The sequence below is a fragment of the Dipteris shenzhenensis genome, chromosome 2, assembly GCF_047967505.1.
Source record: "Dipteris shenzhenensis isolate YYH24624 ecotype China chromosome 2, Dip_SZ_1.0, whole genome shotgun sequence".
Lineage (NCBI taxonomy): Eukaryota > Viridiplantae > Streptophyta > Polypodiopsida > Gleicheniales > Dipteridaceae > Dipteris > Dipteris shenzhenensis.
Genome location: NC_141597.1, coordinates 57,669,601 through 57,691,591, shown reverse-complemented (window position 1 = coordinate 57,691,591; position 21,991 = coordinate 57,669,601). Strand labels below are relative to the sequence as shown.

At 38.8% G+C, this 21,991-nt stretch overlaps 1 protein-coding gene across 1 annotated transcript; it reads left to right on the top strand.

Moving 5' to 3' along the window:
* Window positions 1-318: 318 nt before the first annotated feature.
* Window positions 319-2,529, top strand: LOC147905040 (protein trichome birefringence-like 14). The gene is made up of 5 exons (XM_087396626.1): window positions 319-463; window positions 555-617; window positions 706-795; window positions 931-1,126; window positions 1,222-2,529. Exons 1-5 carry the CDS (start codon window positions 340-342, stop codon window positions 2,006-2,008), a joined length of 1,260 nt encoding a protein of 419 aa, XP_087252752.1. The 5' UTR covers window positions 319-339; the 3' UTR covers window positions 2,009-2,529.
* Window positions 2,530-21,991: the final 19,462 nt, after the last annotated feature.

Genomic DNA, 21,991 nt, shown 5'->3' with positions numbered 1-21,991 from the left:
TGTTGTGTCTATTTATGCTCCAAACTATTCATTGGGTTGTGGAAACGATACATGAGGTATTTCCTCCTAGATGAGTGTGCCCGGTGCCTCTAGCAGAGGAGAGTGTGTGGGAGACAGTGGCTAGCATATATGTGAAAATATAAAAATGTTAGCTTTGATAGGAGTTGAAGATGGTAAGATACAAATGTTAGAAGGATGAAGAGGTGTAATATTTTCTAATAAAGCTAAATGTTTTTCCCAAAAATAAAACATGTACGTGAAAAGGAGAGGCATTGTCGTTCAAAGAAATACTTTAGTTTTAACATTCATTTTGAAGAATCGAGCTCCAAGGCTGCTGCAATGTCGGCGTCCCTGCGCCGCTTGCTTGCTTGCACCATCCTCGCCACGCTTCTCTTCATCTTTGCTTGGAATAGTAGCCCCGTTGCGCACCTGCACAAGCGTTTGCCATCCATTTTCAAGCTTGGTACTGTGCATCTTTCCCCTCTTTCTCCTTCGCTCTCGACTCCACTTGATCTAGCTTCTCTTGGACGTTTTTTCGGTCTTGTGATTTGCAGGCTCGTCGCCATTCTTACATCGCGGAGTCGGGACGATTGTGGAGACCACTCCCGACACAGCAGGCAAGGATTATGACGTGTTTCTGTTGCTCAAAACGGCTCCCTTCCACACCCAGCTGAGATTCAGGGATGTTTTGCCTTGAGTTTGCAGGCCCGCCAATCTCACAGCTTGTTGATAATAAGGTTGTTCTACCCCCTCTAGAAGCAGCTGGCACAGATTACGCCATCCCTCTGCTAGCTGGTATCTATCGCATTGCCCTCCCTCTCCCTACGATGTACCGATGTTTCAGTGTCTAGTTCAGGCGGCATAGCTCACGTTTAAGGTTTCCATTTTGCCGGTCCACAGTGCTGACCATGTTGTTTGTTGGTCACAAAGGATGCGATTTTGCGCACGGTCGGTGGGTTAGGGATGAGAGAAGGCCTCATTATTCTGGAACAGAGTGCAGACGCTGGCTTGTGAAAAAGTGGGCTTGCAGGCGAGCTAATCGCAGCAGCTTTGAGTACGAAAAGTACCGCTGGAAGCCTGCTCAATGCGACTTGCCTGAATTCAATGGAAATGCATTTCTCAGAAGGTAGGCCGGTTCAATTCCGACCCTTGATGTTCATGGGTTGCGTATATGTATTGCGGCATCAGGTCTGCTGAACTCTGCAGTTTTCCCCTCTTCAGAATGCGAAACAAGACGATTGCATTCTTTGGCGATTCCTTGGGAAGACAGCAATTCTTGTCACTCATCTGTATGATTACTGGTGGAAGGAGCTCCTCCGATGTAGAAGACCGAGCAGACGGCAAAGGCTACCACTTCATCGCCACCAACACCACGGTCTTGTTCCATTGGTCTGCTACCGTGAGCTACCTGGAGCCTTCTCCGGAGGGGTTTGTAGCTATGCACATGGATCGCCCGCCGAAGTTTTTGGAGGCAAATCTGGGCAGATTCGACGTGCTAGTCCTGAACACGGGGCAGCATTGGAACACGGGGAAGTTCAAGAAGAACAAGTGGAGGACGTATGCGCAGGGGAAGAGGGTGGGAGGGAGCAGCAATCTGAGAAGCATGAGGGAGGCGTACAATTTCACGGTACACAGAGTGGTGGAATGGCTGGAGGAGCGATTGAAGAAGGGGAAGGCGAAGGTGTTTTGGAGGACGGAATCGCCGAGGCATTTTGTGGGGGGGGGATGGGATTCGGGGGGGAGGTGCGACAAGACGAAGCTGGTAAGGAAGGAGGGGGGGGAGGGGAGGGATGCAGTGGCGGAGAGTGCGGTGAGGGGGAAGACGAAGGTGAAGCTGCTCAACATTACGCCCATGTCGGAGGTGCGAGACGAAGCGCACATCTCCAGATCTGCAGCTCGTTATGCTCGTCGGAGCAGTGGATCTCAGGATTGCCTTCACTGGTGCTTGCCCGGCGTCCCTGATGCTTGGAACCACCTCCTCTTCGCTCACCTCCTCGCCAAATTCTGACGGATTCTTACGTCCACCTTGCGATTACGGCAGTTTTGAAGGTTGTGTCTCCGGCGGAATATCTCAGCATTGCCAGAAATTTCTCATCTTCTTACGTCCACCGTGCAAGTACGGCGGATTGAAGGTTCTGCCTGCGGCGGATCTCAGGATTGCCCTCACCTCGTCGCCAAATTTGGACGGATTGTTTGACTCATCTTCTTACGTCCACCATGCGAGACGAAGGTTCTGTCTCCGGCATTTCAGGCCCGCCTCCTCCACTGATCACCTCTTCTTTGCCCAGTGCCTCCTCCTGGCCAAATTTTGACGGATTGTTCTCAACTTCCATGCGATTATGGCAGATTGAAGGTTCTCTCAGAAGTTCTGCCTGCCCCTCGTGCTCCATGCTTCGAATCACCTCGCCAAATCCGTCAAACGGATCGTTTTCAACTTCTTACGTCCATCATGCAGATTAAAGGTTCTCTCTCGTGTCGCTTCGGCTAGTTTTTCAGTATAAGACGAGTTCTTTTCGCTCTCTTTATGTATTTTGGGAGTTATGTGGTGTTTTCCTTCACTTTCATAAATCTCTCTCTCTCTCTCTCTCTCTCTCTCTCTCTCTAAGTGCATGCGAGTGTGTTGTGGAAAAATAAGGTATTTACAGACTCTGCAATCTTGCTTTTCCATGGTCCATGATGGATGAGCCGAGTCCAACCCAAATGCATTCCATGCACCAATGTAAGTGAATAGCAAACACTTTCTCACAACTTGCGTTTGAAAATTAGAGAAACTCTTTAGCAACATGAGAGTAGAACATCAAGCATATCATTGTACACAAGGTGGCGGTAGGCTCTTAGCTTGATTGGGTGTTAGATGATTAGGGTTTTACCCACTTGCAAAGTCTGATAGTCGTCACAAACACTTTCTAGTTCTTCATTACAAAAGATCAACTTTTCCATGCATGTGTAAAGCCTTGTCTACCTACCCTTAAAGACTTTTTCAATTGAAAAGAATATGATGGTTGACCCCTTCAATAAGTTGAAATAAATGTTGTCAGAATTAGCAAAGTGTTAGCTCAAAACCTCTAGCATAGATTCTTTACTAAGGCATGCATACTTACAAAAAGCTTGTGCATATGATTGTCCACCTAGATTAATGCACTTGGCATGTAGACTCCTTATATATTACTAAGGTAATTGGAAACTAATGTCTCTTAGTTACAGGAAGCTCAAACATTATCCAAATAATTGTGTTGTCCATCCAAGTACTAATTTTTACCAGCATAATCTAATCAGTACTATAATTTCATCCGTCGTCACAATCCAAGGGAAGGGAGCTTGGAGTGATATGATGAATCAATGCCTAAAAATGTTGATTTCCCTGAAATCTTTGTCAAGTAAATTTGATAATCACAATAGTTCGACAAGCACTAGATGCACAAGCATTCACAATGGGATGAAAATATTCATTGCCTTGCTTATTTGACTTTTATGGATTGTGGGGGGCTTGACTTTTCTTAGCTAAGAAGACTAGCAAAGAGTTGTCACACATGGAATAATGTAACTTATTATAACATCTGAGCATATGATATTGCAAATTGTTCCATGGGTTGGGCACTAAGGGTTGCAATGTATCAAAGAGATAGGCAGGTTGCATATTGTGTGACATGGAGTGGAGAATGGTTCACACAAGTGACCTTTTGATTTGTATAGTCTAGGCATTGGTTCACACCGCTAGCTTGCAATATGATCATCCTTTTTTCTAAATTAAATATTTAAATACCAATTAGGATGATATTCAATGCAAAACATAATTATGGCAACATGACATGTAGATCTACATGACCAACACATATCAAATAGATTCATGTTCCATCATTGTACACTAGATTTGGTCCACTATCACATAATAATTATATGCTAAAGTTCCACATCAATATTGATAAATGGTACACACATGGCAATGTTATAGAATAGTACGCTAAATGTAATGGTGCTTGTGTTTGGTACATGCAACAATAAAGTTCAATGTCCCATTCAAGTGAGACTAGAGCTTATCAAATCCATTGACCCACTCTGTAACTTCCAAGTGATTTCCATGCTAAAGGGTGCACGCAAGGTTATGTAAACCATCACATGAATTGATAACATAGTATATTTATGCTAACTAGCGACATTAGTATTAACATGGATTCATCCACAATACTAACCATCTAGCTTGGTAAAACACAGGTAGTTAGGCATCCCCAACTAAACCCCACAAAGCATCCACTAGGACCGCCACCGTGTTTGGTGCGCTCCTATGGAATACTTTGCCATAGTCACACTTGACTAAAATAAAATAATCTCCATAGTAAGAAATATAAAAAATACTATTTCATAACATCCCTCTTGCTTGGATTACAACTACTTTCAGTTGTGTATTTGACTTTCCTAATCAATGAGAGTAGAGATGTAAAGAGTACTCTCTTGGATATTCATCAAGTATCATGTTTTGAAACAATTCTTCAAGAGATCTTAAGCTCTCATTAACCAAGAGATAATGAATTTAGCCAATTTAGAACTTATGAAAGATTATTTTTATTCTTTTCTTGTACTAAGAGAAAGTAATATACCACATCCATTCATTGCTTATGTCATTTTGGTATAGGTCCAAGCATTATATTTATCATATTCATCAATATCTGTACCATCCCGTATCAATATGATATTGAGAAATAATAACAAATACAAAGTATAATTCTTTTTCCTTATGATGCAATAGCAGTAAGTGACATATACTATTCTATGATTAGCAGAAGAGTTACGGGTATATGTATATCATTGTCTAATCACACATCAAAGTTTTTTATTTAATTTGGTAGCTAGTAATGATCCAATATGTATTTTCTTTAGATGTTAGAAAATACATAGAAGATATTATCTGACATACCAACTATTTTTCATTATCTATGAAACCAATTTCGTAAGAAATTACTAGAGCAAAAAGCTTGCCAGTGAACAATCATGTCTTCCCTCTTTCTTAGCAAAAATCATATTCTTTTTCTTCTCTTGAATTTCTCTAATTCAGTTCACTTTAGCAGAAAACTTTATCGAAGCATACCATATGTATCACACAATAATAATTTTGTTATCTACAATTAAGCTAGGATTGTCATCTACTCAAGCAAGCTATGAGGATACAAGTCCTCTAAGTAATTGGATTTCTTATATTATACATACCACATGATATACGTCTTCTCATCCTTATTAATGAACATAACCATGCTTATTTAATCATAAAAACCTCTTAGCTCACCTAGATTATCCTAAATCCTATATAGGCTATCATATTTTATTCTCCTTCTTCATGATATTTTAATATAATCTATCACTCTTCTTCAGATTCAATTATTCCCCTTTGTAGCCATACCATTCTTTCTTGTCTCTATATGAGTACTTCTATGAGAGTAAGAAAAATGAAAATATGGGAAAACAAAAATATGGGAATAGATGCGTATCTCCTTTGTCCTTCCAAATCTTTGCTTGCTTGGTTGAGCCCCCATCAACTTTCTTTTGCTTCCCATTCAATCATCAGTCTAATAATTTTGTGGTTCAAAAGAAATTCCTTGCAGATTCTCTCTTTCATAGCAACCTCATATGCAGCTTAAGAAAATAAATTAAGTAAAAAAAAAAGAAGAATGATAAAAGATGTATATAGAGATGCCTTGGTCGTCTCATCACAATGCTTGTATGCTTGATTGTGTCTACTAAGATGATAGAGAGATTGCCTATTGTTATCAAAGTAATAAGATGCATATAGTATATCTATTTGTCCTTGTTTCATGTGCAGCTCTCGATTCATGATTTTGTCCTATTGCTTTCTTCTAAATTAAAAAGCCATGGTCTTTTGCTTAGGAGAGCAACATCCCTATTGCGATTTTTAGACGACTTCCATTCTTGAAATCACATGATGCTACTATTACTTAAAATATCATTCATTCTATAAGAATATGAATCTTTTCTATCCTCATGCCCTAAGATTAAGTCGTCTTTGGTCGTGGCTATTGTTCTTCCTATCCAAAGGCTGCTTCTACCAATTTGTTGACAATAGGCAATGAAAAGAAACAACATAAATTTCTTACCCCAAGTTTTAGCATTTTGGTCATTTGAATTTATGCTAAAGTTGAATTTCTTATGCAGTTTGGAAATTTGGCCCACCTTCTTTAAGTAAGCTAATTGTTGAATCGCTTCAAATTCTCTTTTGACCCATAGTAGGGGCCATAAAGAATTAGTTATTCTTTGGGTCGCAATGCCAATCAAAATGCGAGAACCTAATTACCTATGACCTCTTTGTTTTCTTGTAGGACTGTTTGTCATACTTAGATACAAAGTCAGTAAACAACGGATAATAGGTCAAGTGTCTTTGTACATGCTATGTAGCAGTTAGTACTTGAACCTCACATAGAGGAGCTCATCAGATCTTTCTTTTGTTTTTGGACCAGAAGAAAAGTTGTCTTATATTATATACATATCATCATTTATACATCTTTATAATCCACGTGATATTCACTTCTTTTGAGATCATGATATCAGTTGAATTTTTTGGCAATGATTGCAAGTTCTTGTCAAGTTTTAATACTATTGCATGCTGTTGTGGGGTAGATGTATTTATAAATTGCATCAAGCTCTAGAAGCATGGTGCAATGGCAATGAAAGTATTGTGTACTACTTACTCTACTAACATTTGTTGCAAGTTTAGTAATGTAGCTCCCATTTTCTCAATGCAGGTTAATTGCATCATTGTTTTCTTTATTATGTCATCGAATGCTTTTTTTAGTGTTATCCATTATGAGGTAAGATGTAGAGTATGTAGCTATTGCATATGGTTCTAATATGAATTGAGCATTAGTGTGTGCATCTCATAATGGTGCTAGCAACTTGCAAAATGGGTTTGTCCAAGCTGGGTTTCTTTTTAAGAATAATGTGGGCCGTCTTAAGTTTTCTCATAAACATGACATATACTCTTCCTTGCAAAGTTGTAATTTTGCTAAGGATTCTTATAAACTTTGCATTGGACTTATAAATTAAATCATTTAGCTCTCAATACACATAAGTCAAGATGGTTTTGATATGTTGGAACCTTATTTGTAAAGGTTCTAAGATAGTTGTTTCATGCAACTTTTGTGTGTGCTTGTGGCATTGTGCTAATTATGGTGGATCAGGAAGTAGTGCAAGATCACAAGATATATACTGGTCAATTAAACTCGCCATTTCTTGGTTTGTTTCTGTAACAAAAAACAAAAGCTCCTTTGACCCACATCGAAATTTGGTCATGCTAACTCCCATAGCTCTAGAATTCAGTTTGTGAAGTAGAAATCTTGGACCTATCCAAAGAATCTCTTATCAACATTTAGGAGTTTCCTTAAACCCTTTTTATGAGGGGTAGCCCACTTGTAAGAAGATGTTAGAGGAGGTGGAAGTGAACGTTGGAGGTGGCCTCCTATATCATTGTATGCCCATTTTGATTTAGGGAGATAAATTTATGGTTTGGGAGTTGATGCCTAGATATTGGGTTCCTCTAGTTCATTCTCAGTCTTTCTCCCTTTTCAATACATTCTTTGTTAATAAAATATTTCTTTCATTAACAATTTGGAAACCACTCTTTTTTGGTACCAACATCTTCACTTTTGAATTCCCGCAACATATTTTGTTTTGAGGGTTGTTTTTTTCAGATGCCCTCAAAGGTTCTACAACGAGAAGATAATTTAAGGAGTAGAATCCCTTCTGTGAGGTCAAGGAACAAGGAGCTATGGTTTTTCCTTCTTCTTCCACCCCCTCTCCTCATTGTTAAGACCTTATTTATTGCAGAGCAAGTAGTTTATTTATATTCCTCGCTCCAAACAGCAAAGCGATACCTTACAGCCTTCATGTGCCTCTCAATATTCAACCTTGATTTGGGGCTTCTAATCTTTTTAGCAACCATCTTGTGATATGAACCAAACTAAGCCAAACTAAGCCTCAACAAGCAGAAGATGAACCAAACTAAGCCAAACTAAGCCTCGACAAGTAGAGGATGGTGTAGCCCCTCGCACTCAAACTACCCAAGAGAGAGAGAGAGAGAGAGAGAGAGACACACCCTAGTGGTTGCTATAGAGTTGTCCGCATTGGGCCCTTGACAAAAGAACGAGAGCCGACCTAAGTGTTTCAAACCTTTGGGTTGGAGACAAAGAACCACAAGGTATCTTCTAACAAGTAGCTCAACTACTTTACAATGAGGGTGTTGTGAGTTGATGCAAGGCTAGAAACCATCAAGAGCTGCCAACAGATGACAAACTTGTTCAGATATTGAATATGAGAAGTTGCTCATTTTTACTTGACCAGCACTAGAGCATTTTATGAAACTCTAAAATCCTACGAGGGCCATGTGGCACATTTTAAGCCATTAGATCAACTGGCCTATTATTAGCTACTCACAATATACTTAGCAGGCCAAGCATTCTAGTTCAGAACATGAATGGTGCTAGAAGAAGTTGAAGATTCCTTAATTGAGGAAGGCTCAACTGCGCCAACCAAGCACCTCCTTTAGATCACTCAGACTTGATTGCATGGTGGAGCCTGCAGTTGAAGGGAACGGAACATCACATCTTTGAGGTGTATCCCAGTCTTGCATACGTGAAAGTGTAGTATATCGATTCTCTCTTTGGGTTCATCATTGCAAAGATAGCCAAGGGCAACATGTGGAGATACACTTGAATAACATAGAGCCTCCATTCATTTTGCAAGTCCAACTAACTGACGCCTCCAAGCTTGATCCTCATGCCTACACAAAAGTCTTTGTCCAACAACAACTTTGTAGCTATTATGAGCTTGCACTTGCAAGATGGAGACAAGACTCTTATACGCAGCTGTAGTAGTAGTTGGGCATTAAAAAGGCCGTGGGCCTTCCATCGGTTATAGCCAGCACCTAGGCTATGATCAACTATCAGTACGTTGTGATGAAAAAATTAATCAAGCAATGTTCAGCAATGCAAATAATGACTTGAGCTTCCATCAATTCGCAGACAAAGATATAAGACAAGGTGTTTCCATTAGTGCACACAATAGAGATCCCACACTAAGTGTTGGGGGATTTATGGCTATGGCAAGCCTAAGCCATGGAATAGAAGTTGTTGTGAACCTGCTAAAAAGGAATCAAACCATGAGGCATTGAAGCACCGAGGATGCTCTCAGAAGTTGTATATGAACTAACATTCATCAAAATGTTGCATGGCTGAATATATATAAAGTATGATAATAAAGAAATGCAACCTCTTCATAAAGGGATTTGAACCCTTAACATTTGGTTTTTGAGAATGTTGTTTTTGGAGGAGCCTAGGAAAGCATCTATAGCACTGAGGACTAGGAAGGCGATCTTCACCTTTGGGAAATGTGGGCTTTTGATTTGGCCACTCAAATGGAATGTGACAACTACTCATGGGGTGGTCTCCTTCCTCTCTACCATGAGTACTCTGTAACCATCTTCCACATCACCTACCTACCCCTCCCGCTTGACATCTTCACCTCTACCACTTTCTACTCCCCCTCCCACTGCACGCCTCACTATTCCCTTCTCTCAGTCTGACTATAGATTGTATACAAAGATTGTCCTAAAGAACTTCTTTGTGAAGAACTTCAAGGAAGTTGGCCATGACAAGAGTGAGTGGCTAGTAGAAAAAATGGGCATTGAGAAAGGCATGTTGGGTAGGATCCAAAAACACTCTAGGGGTATGTGCTATTTTGGAGCCTCTTGATACCTTGATAGTCTCAATTCTTCCTCTCTCTCTCTCTCTCTCTCTCTCTCTCTCTCTCTCTCTCTCTCTCTCTCTCTCTTGGTGGAAGCTTAGACACTATTGAGGAATCAATGCAAGGTTGAGGAGACTCCCTCTATCATCATCTACAATTGAGATTTTAGTTTAGCAAAGTGCCAACCACATAGCAAGTCAGAACTTTTTGCCTTCCCTTTGGTTTAGTGGGTTTGTAGATTACACGATTTTTGCACATCAATGGGTTGGCAGTAGGGTTATCTCGTGCTCTGATTTGGGTCTAGGCATCAAAAGCCTTGTTAGAGGAATCTTAAAATGTCTCAAACTTTCATGGTTCAATCCTGAAGCACTTAATGGTTACTATATGATAATGCTTCCACTTTGCAACATGTTTTAGTCCCACCGAATCCCAATGACAGGTTCAATTTTGACTTGGACAAGTCTTTTAGATAGTCCGTCCGACCAGTTTGGTTGAGTTCAGCCGTCTAACCTTCACCAGTATTTTTGACTTCCGACTTTTAACTTCCAACAACCGACATCCAACTTTGGACCATAGGTTTTGACTTCTAACATCCAACTGGTCTGACTCCCAATACAATGATATTCTGTCATTGACCGATCTTTGTGTAATTATTTTGATAATTCTGTCCCACCATCTTTGATTTTGAGATCCCATGAGATGTACATTGCCTTGGACATAAGTAGGTATCAGATTGATACTTGCCATGTATGTAACAAGATTCCATTGAACTTATCGAGACCACGATAGTTTCTTGGTCATGGAAAGGTCACACCCCATAGTATCTAATCCCTTACAAATGGCAAGGCTAAAAAATATATGGTCATAATGAAAGTTGGCTTCTCTTTTGTCAGAGCTTCTGAAGGAAACAATGAGTAAAATAAGTGTGTCAACCCACAAATTCACTAGGTAAAGAAGAACCTTAGAAAGGAGATAAGAAGCCCCAAATTATGATGCCACGTATCGAATAGATAGAAGGTTTCACAACCTTAGCCAAAAAATGGAGGAAAGGAAACTTTGTGAACAAAGAATGCCACAAGACGTCGCTACAACTCATCACGATCGAAGAGGAATGGACTAAATACTCAAAGATGTCGCACCTCAGTAGAAATCTTAGCTCCATATAAGAAAAATTTTCTTGAATAGATACGAAGCTAGAGACTCTGATGATGAACAAAGAATCGGCATCATGCAGAATGAAATCTTGTAAGACGTGACTCCTCTAACTGACTCTTAGAATACAACCACGTAGGCCAGCAAAAGCCTTCAACCAGAGAACAAACATTTGATAGATGAGAAACATGCTTGCGGACGAATTGGCGATGCTTATGGCTCATATCTCAACAACAACAATATAAGGTCGTATGATGATGATGTTATTATATATCTCCTCTTCAATAGTTCACAGATAGAAGCACCTTCTGTAGCATTGCATAGTAAATGAGGATTGATTTGCCTAAAAAAACAACTGCAATAAAGGTTCATGGCCAAGACAGAGTAGCCCGTAGTGACTAGAAGGTTCTTGGTAGCCAATGATGAAGAAGTCAACTACAATAGTAGTTGTCGGTAGTTTCTTGGTGATTTGCAATCCTTTGAGAAATGATGCCCCATGATAACAAGGGCGAGAGACTTAGAAAGAAAGGCTACAACCAGAAGATGGAAACTCGGAAGGATAGCAGGACACCTTCTATAAGAAAATGTGACACCATCACCCTCCAAAGATAATCGGCCATAAGATTATCGAAGAGCACTCCCATAAGGTCATAAGATAATCGGCCATAAGATTATTGAAGAGCACTCCAATAAGGTCATAAGGTCATAAGAGCCTCAATAAAGTAAAGTGTGCTGCAACAGAACCAAAAATGCTAGAAGCTCTAATACCATGTCACGAGAACTGAAGTGCACAATAGAAGATGGAATGAGGAGCAAGAAGAGGATAAGGGAAGCAAGAACTAGCAAGCACATATGCACAAGATATCCAAAGGGGTCTTGGCCCAATTGGTTTCAGCCCATATGAGTGGTACAATGCCACAAGGCTACTCTCCCTTTATAGATGTAGGTGAGAGCTATCTCCCTCAAGATAAGGGTGAGGATAAGCCTTTGTGAGCCCACATGATTAATGGAGGATTACCAAAAATTGAGCGAGCCAAAAAAAGCGAGCGCTACAGAACAATAAAAGATTTATAAATCCCCTATTCGAGTATCAAAAATATATACTTTATTCAAAAGTCCAATGCTAAAAGGTTAAATATACACATAACTTTAAAGCCACTAACACTAATTTCACATCCCCTATAAGAAATTTGGTATGTTTCATTGCCAAGTCATCATTAGTATCAAAGACAAACCCTACTACAAATAAGTTCTCTCTTTCCACCATAGTAATTGAGATCATCAATGCAACCTTCTGCACAAGTGAGGCATTTTCAAGTCTACATTCCATGCATATGTAAATCCTTAGCTTTTTTAACTCTATTCAACCTTGGAACAAAACCCATGTTTCTTTGCTACTGCAAAAGCATACCTTCCCAATGATTCACTCTTACATCCCACTAATCCAACTAGTGCAACAAATTGAACACAAATTCATATTTTAGTACATGATATTCTACTAGATGGTGCAAAACGGCATGATAATCATCTAAATCATGATTTGATATGTAACATGACCCCGTTTGGAGTTGTTAATAAAAAAACATAGGAATGTGAAAAATGTCATCTTTTGGGCCAAAACAGGGAGCGGGTTAATGCACTCCCTGTTTTGGTCCAAAAGATGACATTTCCACATCCATGTATCCTTCCAAGTTGTCAATTTTTGTTTCTTTAACCCAAAAGATGAGTTTTTGACATTCCTGCATCTTTTGATTGTTAAATCCAAATGGCATAATGTTACATATTAAATCAAATGACAAGGCATGATTTAAATGAATATCATGCTTTTTTGCACTATCTAAAAAAATTACGTGCATCTATGAATTTATGGAATTTTGGCAGATTGGTTGCATTGAATTTAAAGAAAGATTTCCCATAATAAGAAGCAAGAAGACACGTTCTATCTTGGTAGAAGAAATGAAAAATTTTACATCATCTACCTTTTAATTGCACTCAAGGGGTCAATCATCATAAACCCATAAAGCATGTGTTAAATGTTACCCCTATTCTTTCATTTTATACATTTTCTCATGTAATTGGTTAAACCCCTGTATGTGTTTACATTTTCAATCTTAAAATTGTCACACCCCTTCATAAATCTACATATATAAATTACGTCAAGTTGCTATTTTATAAATCCCCTCATGCACATAAACGGCATGTAAGTACCCCCATTTAAAAAATAGCCCTCATTGCAGTAAAGTGCTATGTTACATGTTTATGAGTGACCCCCCGAGTAGTTGCCAAACCCAAATGTGGTCATGTTATAATAGTCCTTATTTTTGGACTACTCAACTTCAAGAAATGTGACACACAACCCCCCTTTTGAATACTTTCTACTTCAAGAAAGTATTTTTTGGGACACTTAGATTCTTTCTTTGCTTGCTTGATTTCCTACCACTTCAACAAATTGTTGCTTGCTTTTTTGGGCTCGCTCCCCTTTTCCCACTTGCTCTATCGACGACTACCTCTTATTATTGCATCTAGATTACATGCCTCCTTAGGAATGGTTCCTCTAAGAGGGATATTTTAATAAGAGGATGTTGAAGTGTAACATTGGAGATGGCCTCCTATATCATTGTATGTCCATTTTGATTTTGGGAGAGATATTCATGGTTTTGAAGTTAATGCTCAAATATTGGGTTCCTCTAGGATACACCTTTTTGCAAACTGCAAGTTCATTTTCCCCCTCTCTCCCTTGTCAATATGTTCTTTGTTAATAGAAGCTTCTCCCATTACCAACGAGTTTGCACTCCATGCCAATCATGTATAGATTCTAAAGATAACATGTTGCAACTCAAAGCTCTTCAAATGTCATATGTTCTTGTGTTATCTCACAGTGTCAAACAAGCATAGCTCTTGTTTATGCAAAACACTATTAATTGATTCGTCCTTATTCATTGATGAAAATCGTAGTCTCAAATCTATCAACCTTTTTATTTTCTTTCAAATAACTTGCTTATATGTTAGGTATGCCATTGTGTCAAGTATACAACTCCTTTGTGCAATCTAAGACTATGTTTATTAAGTGTTACAACATTAGAATTTAGTTTGGTTTAGAAGTCACAGCTTTAATTTTCAAATGCTAGTAGCAAACAACCTTGCCTTAGAATATGTAGATTTGCAAAGCAGTTTTCCATATTGTTTAAGACAATACCTTTTATAACAATATATAGATTTACAGAATAGCTTTTTTATAAGTATGTAGTTTGCAAAATAGCTTTTCTAGTTGTTCTAGCAATAGGTTTTTAGCAAGATATTGAGTCATGAAGCAGTTAGCTCAGTTGATTAAGCAATAGCTTTTATAGTAGATTACTCTTCAACACCAATGTCTTGTGACGTATCCTTGTCTATAAAGTTTGCCGCTGATGTGAATGTAGTTAACAAGTTCCTAGATGCTAAACCAAGCTGTCCATCAACATGCATAGAGCTAATCTTTCATCAAATTTATTTTTCATTCAATTGGAGTGCTTATCCCAAGCAATGGAGATATCCAAGGGTCCTTAACATTTTTTCAAACTTGATTATCATTCCCTAATTTAATTGTTGATGCCATTTAGTTCACATTCTTAGGATCAACATGTCTCTTCTAATGCATGTAGTTATTAACATTCTTGCCTATTCACATTAACCTAGTTTGTGTTTTGCAATGTAGTGAAAAATGGACGAGCAGTTTGCAAAATGTCAACTCAACACAAACCTGCAAAAGGAACATCAGAATAGGCAAACGTGAAATTGTTAGCGCTTCTTAGAGCTGCAAGTTCACTCAACCATGCTAAGCAAGCTATAAAATACTACACTGTATTATTTCTTAGAAATTCAATACTACTGCATTGCCCTTGGTAATACTGGTGAATTTAGTGAGCCTTTGCACAGTGGCTAGGTCGTAGAGCTGCTATTGAGAAGCTCGCAAATTGGAATTGTTTCTTACTTGTATGTTTTCCACTCTCGCTACATTTTTTATCACATATATAGCAAGATGGCCATCATTCAATGTGTTGAGCATTTCATTTTTGACAAGCTTGTGATCATTGTAAAATGTCAACTACATAGGGGAGGGGGGGAAAAACAAGTACATTAGTTCTTATCTCTCTTCCTTGCAAAATCTTACCGCTACAACAAAGTTACTTACAATGTAGTAATCATCTATGCATGTTGCATCAGCAACCTTCAAGTAATAGCTTGTGAATTCTCATTTTCATGTGTCCTAGAATCCTTTAAGATCACAACTGCAATTGTGCCAACTGGGTATGCATCTATGCTTTGAAGGAATTTTCATCGCACGACGTTAGCTCGATCTTGCATGTTGGCAACAATGTAATAACTATGCTCCATGTTACTTTTAATGCTAATGTTGAGTCACTCTTTTCACATTCAGGTTTCTTAGTAGCAATTCAAAAGTTTTCAATTCTTAGTTACGTGATTTAATTTTTTTTTCGTGCTTAGTGATAAGGTCCCTGTCAATCTACAGTGTGATTGTTGTAAGACCATCTTTGTCAATTAAGTATACTCTTATATTGGGGTATTGCGAGTTCTTATTCCACTGTGCAAATCATTGTGATCCAACCTTGCTCATGCAAAGCTTGCAAGCCCAAATAAAGATCAAAAGAAAGTTCTGTTATGGAAGCCACACTTTTTCCTTATTCTATTGGAATACTCTTTCTTTGCATCCAAGTCAAAATTACAATTCATAGAAGCCTTCCATTTTCATAGAACCATTGAAATATGGTGTGAATGCCTAATGTGAGGGCTTGTTACATAGTAACCCCAATATCAGTACATTGTGCTTATTACATTAATACCTCTTCTATCAAATTTGTTAACTTCACCTCTGCAGTGCTGTTGAAATATTTTGTCACAAAGTAATTGGTCGGATCTAAGCCTATAATTCCTTGTATCCTAGCATGCTCATAGCTACTCAAAGAAGTTGCTTCTCGCTTGCAAGTATGATGTCACCAACAAAGCTTGCATGAAGCTTAATATTTCCTCTGATTGTTGTAATTCGCATACATAACTCAGTTGACCAATCTTCACTTGTTATTCCCTTTAGCCGGCACGCATAGTTAACACATCTTTTTTCCTTCTCATTCTTTGCACAATGCCAAAATTTATACCAATTTAGCTTATAATTACATAACGGGCTCAATCGACTTAGAAAATTATAAACAATACCGACTAGCAAATTTATCAGATCATACTTGCTAAATCATCAGTTCATACTTTGTAAATCAAAGCAGTAATGCAATACACAATCATATACATGTTTGCTACAAAAGTCAATAGGAAGCAATATAAGTGTTTGTAAATGTTTTTCATAGTCCAAAAACTATCTTGATTGAAATCTTCTTTTTAAGAAAATACAAAGATTTCATACTCTAATGCTGAAATCCTATCATCGGTACATACCTAGTCAGTAACAGAACCTAAGCTTTTGCATAGTCACGAGCATTCACAAAACCTAGTGCTCCCCACCTTGTATACTTATCATTAATATCTATTGTGATGAGCCCGAGTTATGACAACTCCAGAGGGAGGGGGGGTAGAGGAATTTGGAAGAGGAATTCTCTGAGGATTTAGAACCTTAATTTCGAGAAATTTTACGTTGCAGAAGTCGGAGGACTAGATGTATTTCCAACCCCTCAAAAATAGAACAGATATCCCACGTGGTAGGGCAAAGGTCGAAAACTCGAGAATGAACAATATCTATGTTTGAAATGTAGAAATTTTCCCTTGGTCAAAGTAACGAGTGGAGATTACCTTTGCGGGGATTGTAAGGTAGCACATAGCTATGAGATAGCTATCATCATAGCTCTATCCTTCTTGCAAATAATGGTACCCCATAGGAACCCTCCACAAAGAAAAGTCTTTCAGCCTCACAATTGTAACATAAGCAAGCGTAGCCCTGAAGCATGTGCTTAGTTATGACAAGTGCTATTACCTCAAAGTGCCTACTTAGGGCTAGGCAAGAAGTGAGACAAATCGCATATATCACCTTGCAAGTACTCCCATTTTATTGGAGCCCAAGCAAGAAGTATCGTAGGAGAATTGATCTTGTCCTCTACAACCGGAGTTTGCTCTAAAAGCCTCCTTTGCTTGCAAGCTTTTGTGTTTACAACATTTGTGGAATAAGACTTATAGACTAAATAAATCATGTATAACAAACAAACCCATTCCATTTCTCTTGTAAGAGCATGCCCTAAACATATAAAATATTGCACTTTATATATTATGAAAGCATACTAGGCACATATAGCTTCCTTGCACTATTTAATAAAGGAAAAAGCCTCCTTGGAAAATTTAATTAAAAGGTTCAATTTTGAAAGCCCAAAATTAGTACAAGGTTATGTCATCTAAAAACCTAAGTTTTTCTTTGGGCAAATAACAAGTAAAAATATTTTCGCAATGCACTAAATAAGGCCCATCCTAACCCGTGTATGAATAATGCATGTTTATCCATTTAACAATTCCCACAGCACAAATAATAGCCATTACATCAGGGGCCTATTCAATCTCATCTCTATGAAATGCAAGCATCTCATCCTAGGCAAGTGGTGTAAGCAAGGGAGGTCCTCTAACAAATAAAGTGTTAAAACCATGGCCATGTTATGTCTCTGCTTAGAAAGAGGCTTCTGAGCCTAGACCAATGCCATTTCACCTCGTTGAAAAAATAAATCATCAATCAATACATGAAACGTTCAAAACAACAAAAAAGAATGCTTAAATTGCCTCCATAATTATGAGTGTTAAGCATAAACAATACAACCATATTGAGAGCAATCGTTTGCTTAACTTTCTAGATCAATGAACAAATACATTCAAATCAACACTCTACATGCAAATCCCACGTGCCATCTAAGCAAAACCTTGTAGGAATACTCCAAAGCACATGAAATGTACATGCAATCTTTACGTCTAAACAAACACTCAAATGCACATGTTCAAATAGACAAAGACCATCACAAGCACATATTCAGATGAATATCCATGCGCAAATTCCATATGCAATTTGAGTAAAACCATATGAAAATATTTCAGATTGCATTTCAAATCGCTTAATCTCATGTCATTTGGTTAAGCCTCAATTGCGATGTTTCATAATGTGCCTACATTGTTATGAGTTTTGGCTTTCTTGAGCCTTGAGCACACACACACGTTTAACTGAATACTTTTCATATATTTTCCATGTACCATCTGAGCAAACCCTTACAGGAATACTCCAAAGCACAAAGAATGTATATTTAACCCATGCATTAGTGCACACGCATGCGCCAACCAACACTCTAGATGCAAATTTCATGTACCATCTAGGAAAACCCTTGTAGCAATACTCTGAAGTACAAGAAGCATACATGCAATTTTCTAAGCCAATCTTCAAAAGAGTAACCCTCTCTCTCACTAAAATGATGTGCCAAAACCCTTACAAAAATACTCTAAATTTTACTCCAAATTACTTAGCCCCATGTCACTTAAGTTTGGTTGCAATGTTTCATAATGTATTCATGGTAGTGTGAGTATTTGTTTCCTTTTGCCTTGGTTGCTCGCACAAATTCAAATCAATATTTCACATGCATATTCAATGTACCATCTAAGCAAACCTTTTTAGGAATACTCTGAAGCACAAAGGATATACATCCAACCTATACATCAGCGCACACGAATGTTCAAATCAACGCTCTACATGCAGAGTCCATTTTCCATTTGAGCAAACCCTTGTAGAATACTCCAAAGCACAAGAAACATACATGGAACATCCTAAGTGACTTCTCACAAGGATACTCCAAAACATAGAAAATATATTTGCAATCTTCACACCACATGTACCTGCTCAGATTAAATTCCCATGTGCAAATTGTATGATCAAAATTGCAATAACCTTAACAAAGATTCAAAAGAACATGTCCCTCCCTCCTCTCTCTCTCTCTCTCTCTCTCTCTCTCTCTCTCTCTCTCTCTCTCTCTCTCTCTCTCGGAACATGACTTCGCTTTATGCCATAGAGTTATTTTTCAATGCCTACCTTCAAATATTAACACGCTCTAATCCAACCTTTAATTCAAGAGTTAACACCAATTGCAATATATTCTTTTCTTCAATTTTAGTAACCAAAAGAGGAAAGGAGGGAGGGGAGGGGGGGTAGGAAGAAGTGTCATGATAAATGGCATATCAAGTCCTACCACAACCTTTTAAATTGTAACAATTATTTTCTTTCTTGAAATGGCGACGGCTCTTGATTTTTCAAAGCGAAAAAAAAAAGGAGGTAGAACCATGCCAAAATACCCAGTCTCAATTCTTGTAACACCCCTTCTATAATTAAGAACATGAATTTTAAGCGCACACATATCAAGTTTGGCACATCAAGCCCTACCACTACCTTTAAAATCATAAGAATATTTTTCTCTCTCGAAATCCATATCATTAAACCAATGCATCATGCACATGAAAGCACTCCTATATGCGAGAACATGGTGGTGTCTCCGAATTTTCAAAGTTAAAAAAAGGAAGTAGAATTAGGCACCTTTCTAGCTGAGCACATAAATTTTAGGTGTGTACATATCGAATTCTTTATTTATGCCATTTCTTAGTAGCACAAGTAATTCATCATATTTTCATCGAGTCTAATGGTAAGAGGATGGAATCTCAAAATTTACACACGCACCAAATTCTTTATTTATGCCGTTTCTTAGTATTGCAAGTAATTCATCATATCTTTTATTTGGGTCTAATAGTTAGAGGACAAAAGCTCAAAATATAAGAAAATATATATGTTACTTTGAAAGAATTTTGTGAGGTAGAGTGATGTGCCAAGCTTTCATGCCGTTGCAAAAAAAATCTATGGGTTGAGGCCTCTTTGATTATTAATTCACGAAACTAATGAAGTTTGGCTTTAATGCTATATAAGTGGGGGAAACTAATGATAATAAGACTTAAGCTACCTATAATGGATGACACCTCCTAATTGCATCTCGAACTAAAATCTATTAATTGATACCCCCTCGCTTTTGCGAATTGATCCTTGTCATACAAATTAATTCTTCTCCTTACTCCTCCACTTCTTCCTTCTTGCTTTCCTCCTCTACTTCCTCCTCCCTCTCTACCTCCTCCCTCAATTTAATTGAGGGGGAGCTGACCAATTGACTATAGCTGTGGGCAGCAGGCTGGTGGCTTCTTCCAAAAGCCTCCGAATCCATAAGGTTTTGCTGCTCGGGGCTTAATTGACCATCACAACCCCAGAGAGATTAATTAATAGTTTCTTGATAGGGGTCCTATGTGGCTACCCATTCCTTCATCCCTTTTATTATTATTATGCCTATCACAGTATGTGTGACCCAATTCCGATTGTAGTCGCATAGGCAATCCATCACACAAGCAGTTGACATTGCACAATGCCAAGATATTGACATCCAAGTATATCATTTTTGCATATACTATATCATGGGACTTAGCAACTAATTCGTTCTGAGCCAAACATGGCTAGGACACGTCTTTACATGCTGCCAAAAAAAGCTAGAAACTTTCACTAGCAAAGATGGTGGACAAACTGAGCCACTCAAATTCCAAACGACACCGAGGGGATAAGCAAAGTGGACTTTACAAAGACTTTTAAGAAGGGTGCCCTACCCGACAAAAAGACGCACGCAAACATTTTGATGAAGGGCTTAAGCATTTTTACATTCGTTTTCGCAATTCCGCATCTCCATTTGCGCATTTGTGCATTCCGCCTTCCACATTTTCGCACTTCTACTGTAAAGTTGCTTTGCCTCTCCATGCGCTCTAGCCTTGCTCTCAATCTGCTCAATGACTCTTGCCTTGTCTCTCGATCCGCTTGACACCTATAGCCTCGCTCTCAATTTGTTCAACACCTCACGTGATAGAAGAATGCCTTTGGAAGTTAAACAATAGTGCATTGAAAAAGGAGAGCGCCGCTGGGTGAGACGCATGAAGAGGTGCAAAGAGCATGAAAGTAGCCATGCAAACTCAACGTCCCACAGCTAACTAGACTAAAGTTGACATGAACTCTAGTCCATATATTTCCCAAAAAACAAAAAAATACGTGCAAATTTACACAACTTGTGGAGAACTTGGTCCCAAATCGATTCCTACATGCCTATCTCTACGGGCCATCTCGTTTTATCCAAATCGCCACATCAAAGTTGCCTTATAGCATGAAAAAAAAAAGCCTTTGGGCATGGTTTTTAGAGTAAACTACATTCAACTCACATCTAGAAGAGAAGGCTGGTAAGGATTTTGAGTTTGACAACTGCAATGTTAACTTGCATGTGGGTTGTTCCTTCACATGCCAGACTCAGAGACTACTGCCCTATGTGCTAAATGTGAAATGAATTGATATTATAGTTAACGACACAGAATAGTCAAGTCACGACTTACATCATAAAAGTAAAAAAGAGCTGGGCGGATTGGGTTGCCGATGCCATTTAGAGGAGCAGTGTGGAGCTGCAGGCTCACGCCCTCAGGCAGAGGACGACCCTCCAGGAGCACGAGCGGGCTTTGAGGAGAGACCTCGCCTCCATCGAGAGGCTCAGGGAGCAGGACCCAACGTCTCAATGGCTTACTGATAGATTGGAGAGTGCTCGTCTCGAGCTTCAAGACACGGAGCCGCCGATCTCCTATATCATCATCGTACTCTAGCATTGTACGTTCACCTAAAAGTACTTCATCATCTTCTTCAATAAAGTGTGGTGATTCTTGATGATTGTTATCTTCTTCCGCAATATCGTGATCTCCATCTTCCTCTCATGCGATGTCATTATGCGCATCTTCCTCTTGGCTCATATTGTGATCTTCATCTTCTTCACTAGATTCATCTGGATCAATTGGATCCGGCATTGGTAGTGACATCTCCATATCCACATCTCTATCTCAAAAATTTGCTTACTTCGTGGTACAACTTGGATCACGTACCCCACGACGGGCTAAGCTCTCCTATCATTCCTCCCGGGCCCGATGGGTACAGCAAGGGGATAGGATGACGAACCCCGATCGACTGGCACACAGCTACTACGTCTCCGGGACTTGCAGGGCCTCATGCACATTGACCCGC

What these genes read in the sequence shown, in the direction of transcription:
- LOC147905040 (XM_087396626.1), top strand. Translation starts at nt 340, where the DNA reads ATGTCGGCGTCCCTGCGCCGCTTGCTTGCTTGCACCATCCTCGCCACG. An exon ending in CGCCATCCCTCTGCTAGCTG is followed by an intron (nt 796 to 930) that starts GTATCTATCGCA and finishes TTGGTCACAAAG; the next exon opens with GATGCGATTTTGCGCACGGT. An exon ending in GGAAATGCATTTCTCAGAAG is followed by an intron (nt 1,127 to 1,221) that starts GTAGGCCGGTTC and finishes TCCCCTCTTCAG; the next exon opens with AATGCGAAACAAGACGATTG.